The sequence below is a fragment of the Boleophthalmus pectinirostris genome, unplaced genomic scaffold (assembly GCF_026225935.1).
Source record: "Boleophthalmus pectinirostris isolate CB_2022bp ecotype Guang Dong unplaced genomic scaffold, ASM2622593v1 HiC_scaffold_10, whole genome shotgun sequence".
Lineage (NCBI taxonomy): Eukaryota > Metazoa > Chordata > Actinopteri > Gobiiformes > Gobiidae > Boleophthalmus > Boleophthalmus pectinirostris.
Window position 1 is genome coordinate 12,843,967 of NW_026570971.1, and position 21,305 is coordinate 12,865,271.

The 21,305-nt window shown below is 39.4% G+C and overlaps 2 protein-coding genes across 2 annotated transcripts in view; both read left to right on the top strand.

The window, feature by feature from the left end:
- Nucleotides 1–6,210, top strand: part of msh4 (mutS homolog 4) — a 9,424-nt gene extending 3,214 nt beyond the window's left edge. Inside the window, exons 9-12 of the mRNA XM_055160823.1 lie at nucleotides 10–35; nucleotides 3,427–3,609; nucleotides 4,924–5,053; nucleotides 6,007–6,210. Of these exons, the coding sequence (XP_055016798.1) occupies nucleotides 10–35; nucleotides 3,427–3,609; nucleotides 4,924–5,053; nucleotides 6,007–6,210 (543 nt within the window). The remainder of the gene's footprint in view (nucleotides 1–9; nucleotides 36–3,426; nucleotides 3,610–4,923; nucleotides 5,054–6,006) is intronic.
- The window catches only part of peli2 (pellino E3 ubiquitin protein ligase family member 2), a 144,856-nt gene extending 129,737 nt beyond the window's left edge, over nucleotides 1–15,119 (top strand). The window contains 5 exon segments of the mRNA XM_055157925.1: nucleotides 4,923–5,053; nucleotides 11,342–11,443; nucleotides 11,527–11,736; nucleotides 11,843–12,031; nucleotides 12,120–15,119. Of these exon segments, the coding sequence (XP_055013900.1) occupies nucleotides 11,435–11,443; nucleotides 11,527–11,736; nucleotides 11,843–12,031; nucleotides 12,120–12,698 (987 nt within the window). The 5' untranslated portion in view covers nucleotides 4,923–5,053; nucleotides 11,342–11,434 and the 3' untranslated portion in view covers nucleotides 12,699–15,119.
- The last annotated feature ends 6,186 nt before the right edge of the window (nucleotides 15,120–21,305 follow it).

Genomic DNA, 21,305 nt, shown 5'->3' on the forward strand with positions numbered 1-21,305 from the left:
TCTGTATAGACACAGCTGCCTGACGATAACCTGATGTAAGACAGTGTGTCCAGCTCTAGACCAGGATTCGAACTGCAGATATTTGGGTTGGTGCAAGTGCTCTAAGTACAGTTTGAACCATTGCCGCCCCTGGGTAAACAGTGGTAAAAAGTCAAATACTGATAAGGGATAGCCATATTTGTGGTATGTGAATAATACACACAGACCAACCCTTTTCCATTTCTTGACGTCAAAGTTCAGTTAAAGACTCTGATTTAAACATTTGCATATGCAAACTATAAATAAATGTCTGGTGCATGTCTGATCAGGTGATATATATGGACCTTGTTGCTCTTACACAATCGTCTATAGAGTGCACTTATGTTAAATGCTTAGTTGGTCTTACTTAATAGAATGTCAACAGGCTGACGCAGACATAACTCCACTGTTGACTTTAGTAGTGACAAGTGCATAATGGCAGCAGTGACATCATGTCCCGGTGACAAAAGCCATGGATGGGCAGATAGCTGACAGTATGGAACAAAGCTTGTTTGAACAGCACTTCCCTCCGCGTCTCTCTCTGTCAGTGTGGCTTTTATTACGTGCATGGCTGCGCCCCATCTCTGCCTCTCCGGCTTGGCTTGGTGCTGGCCAGGCTGCGTGGGGATCCTGGAAATGAAAGGATGGATTGATCCGGACTCCCTTCTTCCCTCTCCTCTGCTTCCTCTGTGCATTGTGGTCCGGAGACTGGGCCTATTGATGGAGCTTTGTGCATTTCTTTCCAAGGAACACAATATAGAAATGGAGGGACTTGTACAGTGTACATTTTCACTGCTGCTCTGGTGGTGCATCTATAATTGATCATTGGGAGGAAAGCGGATATCCCTTTGCCTTCTCCTCAGCAGAGATGCATTATGTGTATTATGTGTGATAGCAGTGCATCTTGGACTGGTTCATATTGTATATCATGCACTTAAAAGAATGAGGTCTGTTTTGGATCTGTTAACACAGAACAAGCGTTTGTCTGAAGTGCCAAATAGGGCAAGCTACATGATAACAAAATAGCAGAAAAAAAAACCCAAAAAATAAAAACATTTTTCTCATAGTGACTAATCTTTCATTTGATTTTGTCTTATTAAAACACAAAAAGTCTTTAAATATTAACTTCCTGAACATAAACCAGACAGATTCTTATGCCATATAATGCAATAAAAAGGAACATTTCCTGTGACCCAATATAAGTTTGATTGAGTTTTTAGGAGTATATTTTGTTATACGGCACAGGATTGGAAAGTAATTTGTTGTTTATTTAAAAAGTCTGTCTTGACAATGTGAACTTTTACTTTATTATGTCTTGAGGCGCTCCTTTGATCTAATTTAACAAAAACAAGGTGTGGTATTTGTAGTTACTTATTATTGAACCATGCTTATTTGAATGGTTCAAGGAAATAAGTTTCCGAATTCCATTAATAGAACCTGCTGTAAAGTCACCATCTCATCTTAGTTCAGGGAAATGATAACCACAGTTGTTTATAATAATAAATGGTTGTGTGAAAGAGCCAGTAACGTGTGTCGTGGCAGAGTATTAATGATCCTTTTTGCACTATATTACTGTATAGATACGAATAGGGTGGTCAGAAGTATAAAAAAATCAATTACTAGTCGATACTAAAACTAGAAAGTATGGATAAACAAGTCACATTCACAGGACAGAATAGCAGAATGATTTTGAGCTGGATCAGAACAAGTATAAAAGACCATGGATGGTCTTTTATACTTGTTCTGATACAGCTCAAGCTAAAAAAAAAAATTATTGAACCATGCCTATTTGAATCGTATTCAGGGAATCATATTATGGAGTCTATTCCCTAATATCAGAATCAAGTTTACTTTTTTTTTTAACCAAGTTGTCATTATAGTTATTTATATAATGTAAATTCTAGATCTATTATTACAATATTTATCTCAATTCATGATCACTTTTTACGTCCATTTTTATATCAGGCCTAAAGCTATACCAGTTTTGACCCTCCTACTCACCAGGCCATAAGGCTAATAAAGTTAATGGGGGCTATAAACACTCTTCATATCTGCTTTATTCTGGGGAGACTCCGGTTCTAGTTGCTAGCTGAAGAGGTAGGAGGTGCTGCTTGCTCCTTATGCACCCCTCAAGCATTATGATATGCCAGCGTCTAATCCCGTGCTTAGTGTTGCAATGTAAATCCGCCGTATATGTCTGGCACAGGTCAAAAAGACAACTCATCATAATTAATTACGCATCCAAGAGCCCCTCTGACTAACAAATTATGATGCTTCGTCTTCCAAATGTTGCATAATAGTGTTTGGAACAATGAAGTGCCCATTCTGTCAGTCTACACCTCTTGTCAACAGTGAGGTAGTGCTTGCTGGCAGTACAGAGAAAATGTCACCTCACTCCAGTTGATGCACAAGGCTATTTTTAATCATGTTTGTATCAAAATATAAAATATAATACCTAACTCATATCTAGGGATGCACCAGTACGGTTAACACGTATGAGCTCTGATCCAGTCAAATTAGCAGTTTGAGTTGGCATGTCAGTTGATGCAATGAAATTATCTACATCAGGGGTGTCAAACTCAAATTCACAGAGGGCCAAAATTAAAAACTGGGACTAAGTCATGGGCCAAACTAAATATTTATTGAAAATTTTCTACAACATCTGCATGTTTTCTTTTCTTTCGAGATATGTAATGTTAACCTATATTAAAAAATAAATGTTTAATAATAGTTTTGCTTAAATATTGAATCCAGAACAAGCATAATATAAAATGATAACACAATTTTAAATATATAATGACTCTATAGCCTATTTGTAGCTGGCGGGCCAGCTCTAATACATATTTGATATGATCTTGTGGGCCAAATATAATTATATCGTGGGCCAAATTTGGCCCCTGGACCTGAATTTGACATGTCTGATATACAAGCTGTTTTTGGCCATGAAAGTCTCATTTTAGAACTGTGTACAAAAGTGTATTGTAGCAACTTGCAGGATCACAAAACATGCTAGAATCACTTTTATCCTGCGCTGTTACTTTTGTTTTCAGTCTCTGCAGTGGAGCAGGTTTATAGCAGGTAGTGGCAGATAAATCAGAGTATAGATATCAGTATCAGAAATGACAAATCTGGTTTGGAGAATGTATTTCATCATACCTTTGACACCATGGATGGCCTGGCTAAGTCCCCATAGGTGGCATGTCCGCTCTGACCGGGACCATGTGTTTCCATGCCTGCTCGGCCGTGCGCAGACAGGGGACAGGTGGAGCTGTGTTGTGGGGAATGTAGTCAGGGACAGCAGTAAAATATTCTCGCCCTTTGTACTTTTAATATAAGAGAATATACTTTTTTTTTGGTTAGTCAAAATACGTGCTGCTGTTCTCTATTGTTTCGTGTGAACTTATATAGCAATGGTGTTGATGTGCTTGGTGTCAAACATGTTGGAGAGAGAGTGACAGAAGGTCTGTGTTGGAGGGCTGCGGAGCATGGGGTGTCCCAGCTGAAGGAGCCAGCTGGTGGAGGGAGGGAGCTCCAGTCTTTCCGGAAGGGAATTCTCCATTCAGAAGGCACAGTGGAGGATAACCCTCAGCAGTAAATGTGCCTGGTGTTAGACTGTGTGTTTACAAGCAATTGATGACATTTAGTTTGGGATATTTGGATTATAGCTACACATGTTTACAGTGAATTGGATGGGAAAACTCGTGTCAAATGCTCTTTAATTTAAAACTTGCAAATGCAGAATTCCAATATAAAAGAGCTGAACCAGTTGAGTCAGTTCAGTGGGAAGATGAAGCTGTCTTATTTTACGCTGCTCATAACTGTCCCCTTCGGCAAAGTACACCATTAAAGCAGTATTATTCCGTTTGACTTTCACCTGCCTGACTTTTATCTGTGGCATTCCCCATACTTGGTTACAACAACTTCCATCAACCAAGAGCAGTAACACATCTACTTTGTAAACACAGACCTACAGTGTGCTTGCAGGGTTTAAGGGTTTAATTTCAAAGTCTATTTCAAAACCAAAGGAATTGACTCAGTACTGATTACAATACCACAATGACGATAGAGGCTTCTTATTAGAATCAGAGTGTCATTTCATACACAAAATAATAGTGTGTATTTATAATGAGTAATAGAACAGCTCATACCTCGTCATAGTACAGAAAAATGACCAACATGTTCCCACTAGAGTAAATATTGACCTTCAAGCTGAACAATAAGTTGATATAATGATTATTATGACAGGCCTAAATAATAGTACTTTCTTATACTAGTTCTGATTTTGTCCCGTTAATGCGATTTATTTATTTATTTTTTGCAGTATTGATACCTGCTCAAACAAGTTTGTATTTCAATAATTGGAACTTGTTTTGACAACCCTAGTCTGTCCACATTACCGTAATATTAGATCAAGTGAAGCATGCCAGTATTAAGCAGAAAGAGTTAGATGAGACAGGACTTTAATTCACCTCAGTAACTACAAAATGAATACTATGTTTAGGGATGTAATGATAACTGAAATATTGTGATATCGTATCGTCAAAAGCCTCACAATAATATCTTGGGCTGTCACAATATATCGAATCACAAGTTCCTTTGCTTAAATGCATGGTTTTATAGAAGCAACAGCTTATAAACATAGGGAACTACATATCCCATGATTCATTTCTGTGCAGAAAACATGAAGAAATATGTTTTTGACTTGAATAATCCAGACCAAGGTATTTCAAAAGCAGAAAAGTGTCCTATCTACCTTTATATTAGTCTCTTCAAAATATCGCAATAAATATCGTACTGTGAGATGCATATTGTGATAATATCGTACTGAGAGATTTCAATATTGTTACATCCCCACTATGCTTGCTCAAAATCCTAACAGATCTTCCGTCTTTCTTCCTTCTTCAGGTACAATGGCTCGCTACCCAATGGAGACCGGGGGAGACGGAAAAGCAGATTTGCCCTGTACAAGAGGACCAAAGCCAACGGGGTTAAGCCAAGCACAGTGCACATCCTCAACACACCGCAGGCCTCCAAGGTACACAACACAAGCCAACATAAACACTGGACCCACTGTATATTACGCTATTTTCTCATCTATGTTGTTTCCTCATCAAAAATAGACCTGGAGTTGTGTTTTGTTTCATTCACACATGGTTAACACGCAAACTGAAAACATTCTTTCACCTTGCGATGCCATGTGGTAATACAGGAAGTACTCCACTGTGTTTTTAAACTCCATACACCTTCACTAGAATCATCTGGATGATTTCAAGCCTGGAATTGTCTCTGTGCACAACGGCGCCCTGCTAACGTCACCATTTCCTGTCCCAATTTTAGTTTTTTCCCCCAGAGTTGTGCTAAAATGAATAAATATTTTAAGATAAGGCGGTGAAAAGGGAGCTGTGGGTGGATATCTCTAAAAACATGTTAAAAATTACACAAAAAAATTGAATACTTGAGCAGAGGACATTTCCAAGTTTAGAAAGAGAGGCGCTTATGTCTCAATTTTAACACTAATACTAATTTTGAGGCATAATAAATTAAAACAGCAGCACAAACTGAAGTAATCTACATATAAAAATAATTAGGTTGTCTTTATTTTAACTCATGTGAAATTTAATAAGTTTTTTTTTTTAATGTTTTAGAGCTAGTTGGCATGCCGCTGTGCTCAAAGCCTATTGCCAATCTGTACTGAACTGAAGATAAAAGGTCGCTGTTAACTTGAAAACTACTTCATGACATCACAAGGTGGAGCTTTAGAGATGTAGACGGGCATATTAAAGGATTACTAAAACAAAACACAACTTCTGGTTTGGTTTTTGTCTTGTTGAAGCAGGAAGAGACCATAAGCTAACATTTATTCTGTCCATTCATCTATTTTGTGTAATATAGGACCTTTAATGACTCTTGACAGCTTTGCTAGAGAAAAACTGTTGAAATGTAAAGCTCTGACATTATGCTTGGCCTGTGTTATGCTGACATTCACAGTACAATCGCCGCAGTTCTCACTCAGGCCTCCGAGCTTTTTTCTGCTCCACTGTGGCTGCCAAAAACTGCACCGGCCTGTATAACGTGTCGGCCTCCTGCATTCCAGCCTTTAGTTCCCAAGCAAAAGTGGCAGAGCAGCCAGAGGAGCTGCTTACCTCTGCAGCGCTACAGGGAGGCCCACAGCGCACATTTGTAAAGACTTAAGCTCTTCCCAGGGGCCCTTTGGTTCAGGTTACACCCAACCTGTGCACTTGTTGCAGTCAGACATGCTATTTTTTGAAAAATTTTGCTGTTTCGTTTCTGTTGTGATGTTGTGACAAATAAATATCTGTAAGTCTTTTTATTATACGTTCTGTTTATTTTAAGTCGCAATAATGGGTTTAAAATGACTTAGTATTAGAAACAGATCTGTTGATTCTTGTTCAAAACTGCAGAACTGAGAGGCTTTTTATTTGTGGTTTTATTGTTGGAAAAAGTGGCTACGTAACATTTTTAACCCATGTGTATAACACTCCCGGAGTCTGATTTTTAAAAAAAATAATAGCAAGGTGTTGTCATGATACAAAAATTTCAAACTTGATTGTGATATTAAGGAATAGACTCGATACTCTATACTGATTCTGATACCACAATGATAATAAAAACACTCCGTTCACACTTCTTTCTTTCTTCTTCTACATTAAATCACCATCACTATATATTGAATTAGTCTCTTTGCATAAATTAAGAGTTATGGTGCAGCAATAGCTCAAAAATGACAGAGGGAACTACATAGACCATGATCCTTTGCTCCATTGCAGTGCAGACTACAAGAAGGAATAACAGTTTTTAGCACTTTTAAGCCTTAATTCTTTGGATTAAGTTTTATCAAGGCATTTTTAGAGGAAAAAGTAGCATAGTTAACAGTTTTAGCTGTTTGGCCTCCACAAAATATTGAAATAAATATCGTATCATGAGATGTATATTGTGAAAATATCGTACCAAGAGATGTGGATATTGTTACATCCCTAATCTTGAGCCTCCCCACCATATCATGAACTTTCCCACAATATCGCAATAAATATCGTACCGTGAGGTTCATACCATGATGATATCGTATTGTGAGACTTGGATATCTTTACACCCCTATTAAATCATAGTATTTTCTTTTATTTTACTCAGTTATCCAGGTAGGTTCCATAGTGGTCCATGGGTGTACACGAGTCTATGCTGTCTTATACTTCTTCTGATACAGGAGATGTTAATTTCTGTTCTGTGAATGTGACTTTGCTCAAATGAGTATCTATTATCTGATTTTCGATTTTTGACAACCCTACCATATTATTTAGTATTGAACAATAACAAACATAGATCTGTTCATTGTAAACTGCAATACTGCAATATATCTAAAAATGTATTTTCTTTTCAAAACTGCAGAACGTGAGAGGCTATTTTGGGCAAAAAAGCTGCATCATATTTTTGAACACCACATGTATGATCTGGACTTTCAGTTTTTGAATAACTGCAATTAGGTACAGAGAAGTGGGCAGAGAAATTTTACAATACAGGATTACCCAAACATGCTTGAATCAATCGAAATACTACTCTTGAGTAAGCTAATGATGAGGAAACACTAGGAATGCACCGATTCCTGTACTGGTAATGAATATCTGTGCCAATACTGAACATTTTTGCTGGATTGGGTATCGGTTACATAATATCGGACGATTTACAGGCTAATTTTGGCCTGGAACATCTCATAATGTTTGAACTTTTATTCATATGAAGTTCTTCAGTGGTCATTTGAAGGAGAAATCACAATTGCATTACACACAGTTTGATCTCTTGTGTAATAAGTTAGCTGTGTTTTAAGGAAATAAGTGTAATTTTGTATCCATTCACTGAAAGGGTGTAACGATATCCCAGTCTCACGATACAATATCATCACAGTATGAACCTCACGGTACGATATTTATTGTGATATCGTGGGAAAGCTCATGATATGGTGGGGAGGCTCATGTTTAGACATGTAACAATATTCAAATCTCTTACAATATTCACTCAATATTTTCACGATATACATCTCACGGTACGATATTTATTGCAATATTTTGTGGAGGCTAACAAAACTGTTAATATGTGCTACTTTTTCCTCTTAAAATGCCTTGACAAGACTTAATCCAAAGACTTAAAAGTGCTTAGTGCTGTTATTTTTTCTTGTAGTCTCCACTGAAATGGAGCAAAGGATCATGGTCTATGTAGTTCCCTCGTTTTTTTTTAGCTACTGCGGCACCATAACTCTTAATTTAAGCAAAGAGACTTGTAATTCAATATTGTGATGGTCCACGATATTACTGTGAGAACTTTGATGATATTTTGGTTATTGTTACATCCCTACAGTGATATTGGACATCATCAGACATTTAAAGCCAAAGCATCAGTATCGGAACTGAAAAGCTGGATTGGCGCAACCCTGGGAAACACTTATAATATTGTTAAAAGCTTGTCTTTGTGCTTCCTGAACAAAAAAAGGAAGAATCATGTCTGTTGTGTACAGATAAAGTTGACCGGATGTCTGATTATCAAACCTTCCGACAAAATTATGCAATGTTTTTTTTTTTCACTTTCGACGTTGCGAAGGACCATTTCCCTATTGCACTTTGGTTCCTTTCCTTCTATCAACCTGCTACTAACTGCCTGGTCGACATTTTTAGAAGTCGGTGAATGTAACGTTCTTGCAGTTGGCTGACCCCTGAATACCAGCTGCTGTGATGGTCAAAAATACCCCTCAAAAGGCAAGGTGCAAGCACAGGACAGATTAGAATGGCCTTTAGCTGTGAATGTTTAGTTCTCAGCGTTGTCTACCTCTGCACACGGCCACATGGAAATACCCACGTGCCCTTGCACACTAACACACCGCGCTGTTAATGAAGCTACTCTCCCACGTTTATATTTTTACCGGTGTAACCCAGAAGCACCGAAGAGGACATCCAGAATCCGGGGGGGGAGTGTTATTTTTACAGTACAAGCTCTGTAAAAATATAGGTTTAAATTTGCAGCGGAGGAAGGAACAGGTGGAGGGCCATTTGTGCTTCACTGGTGGCATTTGTCCCTGTCTGTTTGAGGTTACAGCAGAGAGACTGACCCACTTCTGTCCCCCCCTCTTGCACGTGGACCGACCAGGCTTGTTTGGGTAATGGAATTCACAGATTAGCCGTGGATGATAATAGCATGTGGTACTGTGGTGTTGATGTGCCCACCCCACACAAGCAGAGACTAAATTGGGGAACTTTAGCTTGGAGACAGGCCTTGTGAACTTTACGGCCTCTGTGGTTAGAAGGAGGGTGACTTTCTTGTCTTTTCCGATGTCGTAAATTCTCAAGACTTGTTGCAGATGCACTTGTAAATGTGTGTGGTTTGAAAACGTCATGTTGCACTTTTGGTTGGACAGTTGACCCTTCGGCAGTCAGGAAAGGTTCATAAATTAGGGCTGCGCAATTTGGGAAACAAATCTAATTGCAATTTTGTTTTTGGATAAGCATTGCGATTAGATTTGCTAATAAGATTTTGTTCAAAGTTTGTATTTTAAAGGTCGTATAGTATGCAAAATTTACTCTAGTGAGCTTTTAGTCACATTAGAATGTTGTTTCCTCATCAAATACTGTTTCCTGGTTTCATTCGTTTGAGTAACCCTTTATTATTATCTGTTTGTCTTTGGAGTGTTTTCTGTCTGAGAGAAGAACTCAGCCCAAATGTGCAGGATTTGTGTGTTAAACATGTGTGAATGAAACACAACTCCAAGTATGTTTTTGATGTGGAAACAAAAAATAGTATAACATAGATCAGAAAGTAACATCACATCAGCCCCTGAAACATACCCAGAAGTACGTCTGGGTATTATTATTAAGAAGTTGGCAATACGATACCTTGATACGTTGGTCATGATGCGATACATACCTCCATACAGCGAGCCTTCGATTCAGTACGATATATTTAAAATCAATTCGATACGGTCCAGTAAAAAAAATGGCAAAATCAAGACTGTGATACTAAAAGTCTTTATTAAACCACTTCTTGTGGAAAGTTAATATGAAACACACCCAATTTAATCATCAAAACAGTGAAAGTGTCAAATGTCACATAAACGAATTTCCTTCATTTAAACAAGCAACAAAACTGTAGCTCTGTAACAAAATAATTTAGTGAAATATATTGCCAAGAGTATTTTTGTTATATCGATACAGCAGCCCACGATATCAATATTGTATCATCACATTAAACTATACAATATATCGATATTTCAATATTTATGCACACCCCTACCCAGAAGAACTGACAAAAAGACTGAAATATGAACTGACAAACTAATTAGGGATGCAATGATACAGCTTTTTCAGTTCCGAGACTGATGTTGATAGTTTGACTTGAAGTATTGGTTGATACATGATACTAACCAATACCAGTTTAAAGATGGAAAATGGAGCTTATTTCTTTAAAACACAGTTAACTTATCACACAAGAGACCCAATTGTTTTGTGCAACTGTTATTTATCCTGAAGGTAACTACTGAGCTGCTTTGTATGAACAAAAGTTCAAACATTCTGAGGCATCCAATTAAAGGTCCAGTCACAATATCAGCTTAACTGATATTATGGAACCGATACATGATACCGATAATTTTTAAAATATCAGCACTGATATTCGATACCAGTATCATTTTCTGTGCATCCCTAAAACTAATACAAGAATCACATTTATGTTTGTACAGATCTAAACTACAGTGTTAACATTTTTTATGCAGAATAAGACAGGAGGTAGATAGATAAATAAAGATTGTTTGTGGAGGAAATTATGGTACTTGAAAAAAACCTTTATGATTTGCTAATTGTGTCCATTCCAATTCCAGTTTTGATTTGATTGCAATTAATCTCGCAGCCCCACTATAAATCAAATTGCTTATCTGAGTTACACTACAGTTACACTTTAGTGAGCAGAACAGAAGGTTAATGCAATGGAATATATAAAGAAATACAGCAGTCCGGGCCATAATTATGTTTTTTTTCATAATATTTGTTACATTTATTATTACAATCAGCAACCCACGAGGGACACCATAATAGCAGGGGACTGTTGGCCCTGAACTGTAATTACCACAGCTGTGATGTAATGTTTGTGTAAGACATTTGGTAGTTGTTTCCTGTTTGTCAATTGTTCACAGCTTCAGTGTCAAAAGCCACAAACATGAAAAGACTTGGCAATAGTGTGTCACCATCTGCTTCGGATGAATTGCTTGTACTCTTCTCTGTGTCCAACAATGCAATGAGTTCAATAAGATGTTTGTTTATTTGTTTTCCAGGCTGTTAACAGTAAAGGCCAGCACAGCATCTCCTACACACTGTCCAGGAACCAGACAGTAGTTGTGGAGTACAGCCATGACAAAGACACAGACATGTTTCAGGTAAAATATAAAGGAAAAGAAATGAGCAATCGCTTTTCTTTAGCCACATGTCTGAATATTAAACTATGTGTGTTTTGTTGTAGATTGGACGCTCCACAGAGAGCCCCATAGACTTTGTGGTGACCGACACTGTAGCAGGAGGCCAGGAGGGTGAGGAGACCCCCATCACTCAGAGCACCATCTCTCGCTTTGCCTGTCGCGTGGTCTGTGAGCGCAACCCCCCCTACACCGCGCGCATCTATGCCGCTGGCTTTGACTCCTCCAAAAACATTTTCCGGGGTAATTACTAGTTAGTGCACAATCATATAGCACAATTTCCAAGCTTGTCTGTAATCTGTGCACTGTTATTCTTGTGTGTGTTGACAAGTGTAGATTTATCTATTTGTTTTTCTTCTAAAGGAAAAAGCTGCAAAATGGAAGAACCCTGATGGTCACATGGATGGCCTGACAACCAACGGTGTGCTAGTTATGCACCCGAAAGGTGGTTTCACAGAAGACTCTAAGCCCGGCGTCTGGAGAGAGATCTCAGTGTGTGGAGATGTTTATACTCTGAGGGAGACCAGATCAGCACAAACCCCCGGGAAGCTGGTCAGTAGTCTGTTGTCTTTGTGCTATAAGGTATTTACAGCTTATTTACAGCTAACTGAGGCTGTGTGCTTGCCCTCCACTTGTGCAGGTGGAACATGAGAGTAACATCCTTCAGGATGGCTCCCTGGTGGACCTGTGTGGAGCTACACTCCTCTGGCGCACAGCAGAAGGCCTCTTTCACACTCCCACACAGAAACACTTGGAGGCTTTGAGACAGGAGATCAATGCGGCGCGTCCCCAGTGCCCCGTTGGGCTCAACACCTTGGCCTTCCCGAGCATGCAGCGCAGCCGTGCACTCTCCTGTCTGGAGGACAAGCAGCCCTGGGTCTACCTGGCCTGTGGCCACGTTCACGGCTACCACAACTGGGGCCACCGCTCAGAGCAGGAGCCCAACACCCAGCGGGAGTGCCCCATGTGTCGTATGGTGGGGCCCTATGTGCCGCTGTGGCTGGGCTGTGAGCCTGCCTTCTACGTGGACACGGGAGCCCCCACACACGCCTTTGTGCCCTGTGGACACGTGTGCTCAGAGAAGTCGGTCAAGTACTGGTCTGAAATCCCTCTGCCTCATGGAACCCACGCCTTCCACGCAGCCTGCCCCTTCTGTGCCACCCAGCTCAGCCTCCCTCAGGGCTGCTCCAAGCTAATCTTCCAGGGCCCTGTGGACTGAGGCCTGCTCTGGCTCAAGGACTTAAGACAAGTGCCAACATGCTGTGAAACTCTTTAGAATATTTAGTGCTTTCTATTGTTTGTGTAAGCCAGGCAGTGGAAAGACTGTCTCAAGTTCGGGTCATATACTGTGGATCATGCACAACAGAGCCATTAGACTGTGACTGGGTGAAAGGCCGCTGTGGGATCCAGACAAGTGGAGTACACTGGACCATGATGCCTGGCTCATTTATAATGAAATACTGTTTCATCTCCGGCCGACCAATCACTTGGAACAGCGCTGGTTAAACTACATTTACTGCTGGTTTTCAATCAGAGTGCCAGATTACAGTGGTGGTACAGAGGGAGCAGTGAGCAGGTGTAGTTCTGCTTTAAAAGGTGAAAACGTGGCCATGGCTTTATAGTGGAGTTCCCGGTGAGTGTGACACTAGTTAAGTTTATACAGAGCCTGACAGCTGGACTGTTGGCTGTAACAAAAGCCAGGAGACGAGGAGCTCATGGCTTCATCCCTCAAACTCACCCATGGATCCAAAGTACAAAACAAGGAGGACTCATGTACAGAGATTTAACCAGTGCCTCAATCTTTTCTAATATTACAGAGATATTGTTGAAGGCAGATAGATTTTCATATTGATGACACAAGGAACACAAAGATTCTCCGCATTTTTACCAGACAGAGGAGCTGTTACTAAACGGAGGCCCTTGTACTGTTTTGTAATGCAAATGTTAATATATATTTTTCTGCATAAATAATTTGCGTGAATGTTTAAATGTGTGGGTTTGACTGAGTGGGCGCCCAACATCATTTCACAACAATATATGCTCTCATCCAATCCCCAACTGACAAAGACACAATACAGGGCTTCATTGTGAGTATCCTGAAATACTGTAGATGTTCCTACAGATGGCGCTTGTTTCCATGCGCCCCCTGTCTATGCACATATAACTATCAGAACCCCCACCCCATTCCCACGTACTGTATTCAATCTGCACTGTTGTTAGCTTTATCACATGCTGGGGCTAATCCAATGGCAAACCTGGGCTCTGTCTCACCAGCTTCCCAAGATTATACCAAATATAAAAATGACTTTTTCGTCCCTATTCAAGATGCAACAGCCACCTTTTTCTGATTCAAAGTGTCTTCCTGTAAACAATCTTGAACCCAACTGCTGCTACAGTGGAACGATGACAGCTCCGGATTACCGTCCAGGCTGTAAGGATGCACAACCCAGCTCCATGGGAATAATATTATTATCACATGCTATGCCAAGATGGGTGGATTCAATTGTGTGAGAATGAGTGGAGTTGTCCAGAAAATATAGAGTTGAATAGAAAGTGTGTCAAAGAATCTGGGACTGATCACAGCATTCTTATCAGGCTAGCACACAACATGGGTTTGTGACAGCACTGGTTTGCATTAGCATAATTTTAAAGTTTGGATTGTTTGATTGGACTACGTTTTCAGGAGAGGTCATCTATGGGTAAAGATAGAGATGTTTACTTTATGGTATAGAAGCCATGTGAATGTTGGACTTTGTAAAAAACAAAACATTGTACCATCAAATACAAGGCCAAAGATACTAAAAGATACCAAAAGCGACTTAAAGTACATTTTTAAAGTACATTTTAAATAGAGCTGTTAATATGGACAGTACCTGGAGGACAAGAAAATGGAACAGTAATTGGTCTAACAGGTATCAACATGTCAAACCTCGCCCATGCAGCCACGCGTTTGTAATCGAGGAAGTCCTGAGTGATGTCATGTAGTACTTGACATCGCAGTGGCTCACTCAGTTTTTTACTAGAAAGCTGTTTTACCTAGTTGGCATTAAAATGGAAAAAAGGACTAGGAACCATACACAATACAAATAAACATGACATACAGAGTTAAAAAAAAAAAAAAAAAGAAGTATTTAGTTCCACTTTAAGCCTCGTCAGGAGCAAAGTAGAAGCTGAAGCGCCCTTATTTTTATAAAATGTTGATCCCAAGATTCAGCTGTCACTACAGATCTGCCCTCTGTGTGGTTTCTGAAGCATTAATATGTTTGTTATGGAGTCAAAATCTTTCAAAAGGACTACAATAAAGCATTAAAGATCTTAACTATAACTAAATGGTATAGTTTAGTTAGGAGTGTGATTTTTTATTTTTTTTTTTTTGATGTAGTGTGCTGTTCAGGTGCACGGCCACATTGTCCTGTAGCATTCCCTCTTGAACACTGTGTTGCTTGAGACAGCTCTAGAACAGCTGCCGGAGGAGCTGCCTGTCTAACATTCCTCTTTGGTAAACATGGGTGGGGCCCTCCGCTCACTTTAGGCCTTGTTCTATGATTCTGTCTCGTTCAGGAACTCTGTACTCAAGCCATAGAACTCACTGATGCTCCCGATGTCTCCTTTGCAAAGAAATAAAGTATTTTTAAAAGTACACCCTTGTTGAGTTGTTGTTTTTGTCCAACATCTGGCCCTGACATTTGGACGGCAGGTTCAGCTCAGGAAGGCTGAAGTCATTAAAGTAAATTGGGGATGTGGTCTAGTCCTGTAGTGTGCAGAGCCTTTGAAGTGCAGATGTGTCAGCTATGAGCACATTGTAGTAGCTGGGATGTTTAATCACTCTTACATGTGAGTTTCATCATTCCTTTGTGCCAACACTTCCCTTGGATCTTTTTAACAAGAAAATGAGACTCAGTATTTGATACATCTATAAGAGAGATAAGACTTGTGAAGTTCTTTCTTGTCATCATGAAGGGCCTCAGCATAGTGGTTCTCTGAGTCTCATGTAGTTGTGAGGCTATGTTTGCATGAAAACTAAAAATCTCCTACAAACTAATCTGAGACATGTCAAAAATGTATGATTTATTACAACATTAGACTTAGAGGGAAATTATTTGGACATAGTAGCTCACACATCACTGAAGGTGGGACCAAATAGTTGTTTTCTAAGTCTCAAGTAAGTCTCAAGTCTTTGACCTTAAGTCCGAGTCAAGTCCCAAGTCAAATACAGGCAAGTCCAAGTCGAGTCTTGAGTCACCGGCCCATAAGTCCAAGTCAAGTCCAAATTGTCTGCTTTGAGCTTCAAGTTATTTCAAATCTTTAAACCAAAGTACCAAATATAGCTTAGATTTTTGCAATTTATATGCATTTTAAACTAAACTGTACCTAAAAAAATCATGGTATATTTATATATGAGTATTTATAGAGTATGTAAGAGTTGTAGAAATGTAATGTTTTTCCTTTTTAAATGTCTTGTCAAGATCTTAGTGCGAATCATTACGGTCAGAACAGAAAGTCTTTTCAAGTCACAGGCCTCAAGTTTGAGTCAAGTCCCAAGTCACTGACCTTCAAGTCTAAGTGGAGTCCTAAGTCTTAGTCCATTTTATCAAGTCAAGCCTCAAATCCTAAATCCTAGAATATAATAACAAAGAGAAAAAATATAAATGGTAATAATAAATTCTAAATAAATAGCAAAAAAGAGACAAGAGCCAGGTGTCAAATAAGACATAATTGTAACAAACATGACACCTCCACTTCACCACCAAGAGAAGAACAAGTCTGAACATGGACGTAGTCAACATAAACACTGACTCATTTGTACACAGACTTTTTAGCTCTCAATAAAGGTCAAAGGTGACGGTCTTTTTAAAGAGAGGTAGGGCCTGATTTAAATAAACGTAAGTAAATTTAACTACCTAAAGAGCCCAGGAATAAAATCACCTCATTCTCTATTACGCAGTTCCACTGCTATCCACAGGAGGGCACTGTTTCCTCAACAATGGCTCGTTTGGCACGAAGCCCACACATCTCCAGCCTGTGGCGGTGCAGAGATGGAAGGCAGGTTTGATGTTAATTATAAAAACGTCTGATTAAAAACACTGTAAATACATCTAAATCAAGCAAAACAAATTAATTAAATTGGCTTGCGCTTATAGTGTACAAGCCTAAATGTGCCACTGGACTCAAACATGGATGCAGTCTATTTATATACGAGGAATTTATTTTAAGTTATCTCGTAGCCATATGGCCTCATTGCACTATTCCTATAACTATTTACTTTTACGCGAATTTTACACCACGTTTTTCTACCACACGTCGTTGAATTATTACGCACAAATCAGAATAGCTTTTATTGAATGCAAAATATTGTGATGGCTGCGCTTTCCATCTTTCACACATGACTTTATCTCTCCTATAATTCCGGCACATGAGAGGGATTTAAATACAGAACATGTCAGTTGGGCACCGGGAGAGGACTGGAGCCGTGGGACGCCGCGCTTCCTAATTAACATTTCCGCGGTGGATGTGCGCTGGGTTCATACGTCTGCGCACTCGCCTGTTTTTCTGAATGACAGTAGAGACACTGAAGGTGACAGCATGCTAATGTGAGATCACTCATACAGTCTATGGTGGCTCCCCTGCCTTAAGCGGGGCAGGGTTATGCAAATAACTTCAAATGATACAATATTTTTCCACTCGCCTCGATGATGGAGACGCAAGGTTCACGTGCGTAATGGTGCGCGCCGCTGGTAACCTGGATGATCCTAATTAACTTTTAACAGGAAATATTATTCGCATGACTTACTCTTCAATATACTGAGGTTAATAAAATAAAGTGTATATAGCGTAGTTACTTATCACTCCTCAAGTAGAGGTCCTGTAGTCACTGGAACAGTTCACCTTTCTTAGGCTATATGACATCACAACTCCATGAAAGTATAGGCCTTCTTATTATAGCCTATTCAGTTTGTTTCATTAAATTAAATTGGAATAGCTGATTAAGAAATTAACTGTATGTGGCATGTCCAGAATCACATGGTACCCTTGCACTGCAAAAGTGGCACCCATGCCTCAACTGCAAACAGACCACTGTTGGGATCATGTTCTATCCTGACAAAAACAAAAAAGAAGAAAAAAATAAAAATTTAAAAATTAAACATGACATAATACCCTACTATCTCAGCTTCATACATGAATGGTACAGGCAACAACTGAATGTAAACGTTAGTATTTAGCATTTATGTATTTATTTTAGGCAAGTAGAGATTTATATCCTTATAGATAATAGCAATGAAAATAACCACAACAAAAAAATGTGCACAAAAAAGAGAGGGAAGAAGACACTTATTTAATCCCCACTCTTCTAATCTAACACAATGAGCTATCTTTTGCATTTTTCAGACATTTTGCACTAAACTATATGAACTACTTGCAAGTGCGGGCCCATGTACTGTATTTTACTTCATTAATTTGCCCAAATGGAGAACAACCAGCAGCCATAACTGCCATGGAGGGTCATTCCTATTGCTGCAGCTTCAGTCATGTTCTGGCCTAACGCAGGAAAGGTTTGTGAAATGTCTTGCCCAGCACAAGGGGACACAATGAGCGTCTGAGATACTGTGGTCCCATAGCAAAACAAACCTTTTTTATAGGGCCAATTTACAAATTTCCTGTGTGCCTGTGCTATTTTTATTATTAGTAGAGTGCCTTTATTATATAACCTTATTTTTCTTTTGTTAAAATAATTATATCTTCAATAATAAGGAAGTAGGGTCATATTCTTGTTTCTCCCGGGGGCAGTTAGTAATTAAAAGTTTGTGGCGTAAATAAACTTTCTTCTCAAAGCTTTTCAGCATGCTGGGTAATGCATTAGAAATCTTGCAATCACTTTTGTAACTTAAAAACAACAACACTTTTGTCCTGATCATAAACCCGTTTGACCTTCCACCATTTTGCTTTGGGACCCCCTTTCTTCCTTTGTGTCCCGTGTCCTTTTAGACCTCCATGTGAAATGCCACAGGTGTCTGCAGGCGCTGGGCCAGGCTATCAGCACGACACCTTTGGCGCTAAGTTGGAGGCTGTGATATTTACCTCAATTACCCAGCATGCATCTGAGGCCAATGATATGCAGATCGACATGTGTAAAGAAGAGATAGTGGCACGCTCTCTCAGCACCTCTCCTCTGTCCCTGGCTCTTAGGAACAGTCAACTTGGCAATAGGTTTTATCTCCAGGCAAATTGGACAACCATTGAAAATAAGACAGGGCTGTTTACTTCAAAAATCAAATGCAGCGAGAGACGACAAATTTAAACATGTCTGATTGAGCAACGGTGGCACAGTGGGTACAGTCTTCACCCGGTATCCAGAGGGTTGCTGGTTAAACTCTCACCTAAATGCAGATTGACATGATTACATCCCTCACATTGTCCACTACAGTGTCAACGTAGTGGCATCCAGCTTTAAAACCTGTCAAATGACCACGGAAACCTGGACTAAATAAAGCTAAAATATCACAGAATCGTACTATATTTGGGTGAATGAAATACAGATTGTTGCTTCAAACTTTTAAAGGTGCAATATGTAACCTTAGTTGTATGGCACCTGCAAGTAACAGAGGTGTTATTGCTTAAACTTTGACCTGATTCATCAGCCGGTTTCACTTCGTGGAAACCGTCTGGCCTCGCAGCATGAGGATTCATTCTCTTGACAGTAGGCTGGTACTTTTTTGTTTAATCAACTGCAGCTACTGGGTCGTGACGTATGTAATGCTCCAAATCCCGTAGGATGAAGGGCAATAATGTCTTTCCCCTTAATGAAATTCACCAAACATTCTCTTTGTTCCGGTTTTAAATCTCGGGAATAGTTGCCAACACAGAATGTCTGTCTTCGTCTACATCCATCTTGACCTCTTTGACGTCATGGCTTCACAGCTCTTCGCTGATTGGCTGGTGCGCGGTCTATGACTTCTGGTGTTCTTGCAAACCTTCTAGTGAATTCCGAATTCCTGACCTAGTCGCTGGAGAGAAATGAAATTGAGTGAAAGCACTAGGTGGCACCAGCCTAGATAATTAAACTTATCCGCAACCCCAAAATTTATAAAGATACAAGTATAAGAAACAAGCAATCAAAAACACTTAAACAGATCTATGGAGACAAGCAGCCAAGCAAAATTACAGGTCAAATTTGTGGAAAGGCGAGCCCACTCACTGTAAGAATGTATGTTTTTAGCAGTAATAACATCTGTAATTCAATAAAATAAAAGCAATAGATGGATAACTTCAAAACTGTTTTCCAGACAAAGCAATAACATCTCCATGAAAACAAGCAGTAAGTGTATAGCTCTAATCCAAGAAAAAATAACATAGTGCACATTTAAATATTCTGGACAACATTTAACAACTCAATTCAATAATATTTGGAAAAAATTAAAACATTGCTATACTAAATTGAATAAACTTGCACCTTTTATTTTAGCCTAAGGTCATATTCACAGTAAGGACATTCCTGTGCATTCAGCAGGCCTATGCATCCCCTGCTCTCCACTCATACTGCAGTAGAGTTTGAAGAGGATTACGATTATATCAGGCCTATTTACTATTTCATGTGGCTCTATGATACTCTGTACTCAACCCACTCAGCTCATTACTTTCTCCATGAATAACAAATGAGCTGTCAAATAAAAGGCAAATAAACACAGGCAAGAGGCACGCTGATTTTACTAGACAGAAATAGGTCTGGGACATCACATGCTATAATATTTACTATTCAAATACATACAAGGGTTTTATGTTTCATTTACCTTGCATACTTCAAAAGAAGACAGTACAAAGTAAAGCTAGAGTACTTTATTTTCTCATTATAATAAGTGACAATAATAAATAATGTTTCGTCATAAGTAATGGATATGGGAGATGTTGTTCAAGATTAATTACCTAGCTGGAGGATTTAACTTGATGGAGTACAATGGAAGAAATCTCACACAAACTCCACACAGAGAGGTTTGAGGTCCAAGAACTGTAGCCTAATTCATTAGACGGTTTCACTTCGTGGAAACCGTCTGACCTCGCAGCATTAGGATTTGTTCGCTTGACAATAGGCGGGTTCTTTTTTTATTTAACCAATCGCTGCTATTTGGTCGTGATGTATGTAATGCGCCACTAATGGAGCTAACTGGTAATATTAAGCATTTCCCAAATCCTGTAGGAAAAAGGGCAATAACGTCTTTCCCGTTGATAAAATTCACCAAACATTTTCTTTGTTCCAGCTTTAAATCCTCAATCTCCGGAATCATTGCCAACACAGAATGTATGTCTCTTCGCTGATTGGCTGGTGCCCAAACTCGCACTTCTGGGGTTCTTGCAAACCGTCTAGTGTATTCTGATTCCTGACCTAATCGCTGGAAAGAAATGAAATTGAGCGGAGGCACTAGGTGGCGCCAGCCTGGTTACAAGAACTCAACCTGGGACAATCTTGCTGTGAGATGACAGTGCCACTTTCATGTATATTGCGAAAAATGCCTTGAAAACAATGCATTTTTCCCATGGGCGGGGTCGCCTTTCCTCAGATCTGACCTGTAACTTGGCCTGGAAGCATCACCTGCATTGCTCTACTGCAGGGATCTCCAACCTTTTGAGTCCAGTGAGCTGCCTTTACAAAATTAAAAAGCTACTCACTTTACCGGTCACAAAAAGTTATTCAATATAAGAGGGCAAACCTTAGATGTACAGTTAGATGCCTATAAAACATGAAACCATTTTCCATTTATTAGTGCACAAAGTTCAAAATAACACATTTACAGTGGTAATTAATTTTGAGTTATTTAGCACAATATGTATAATT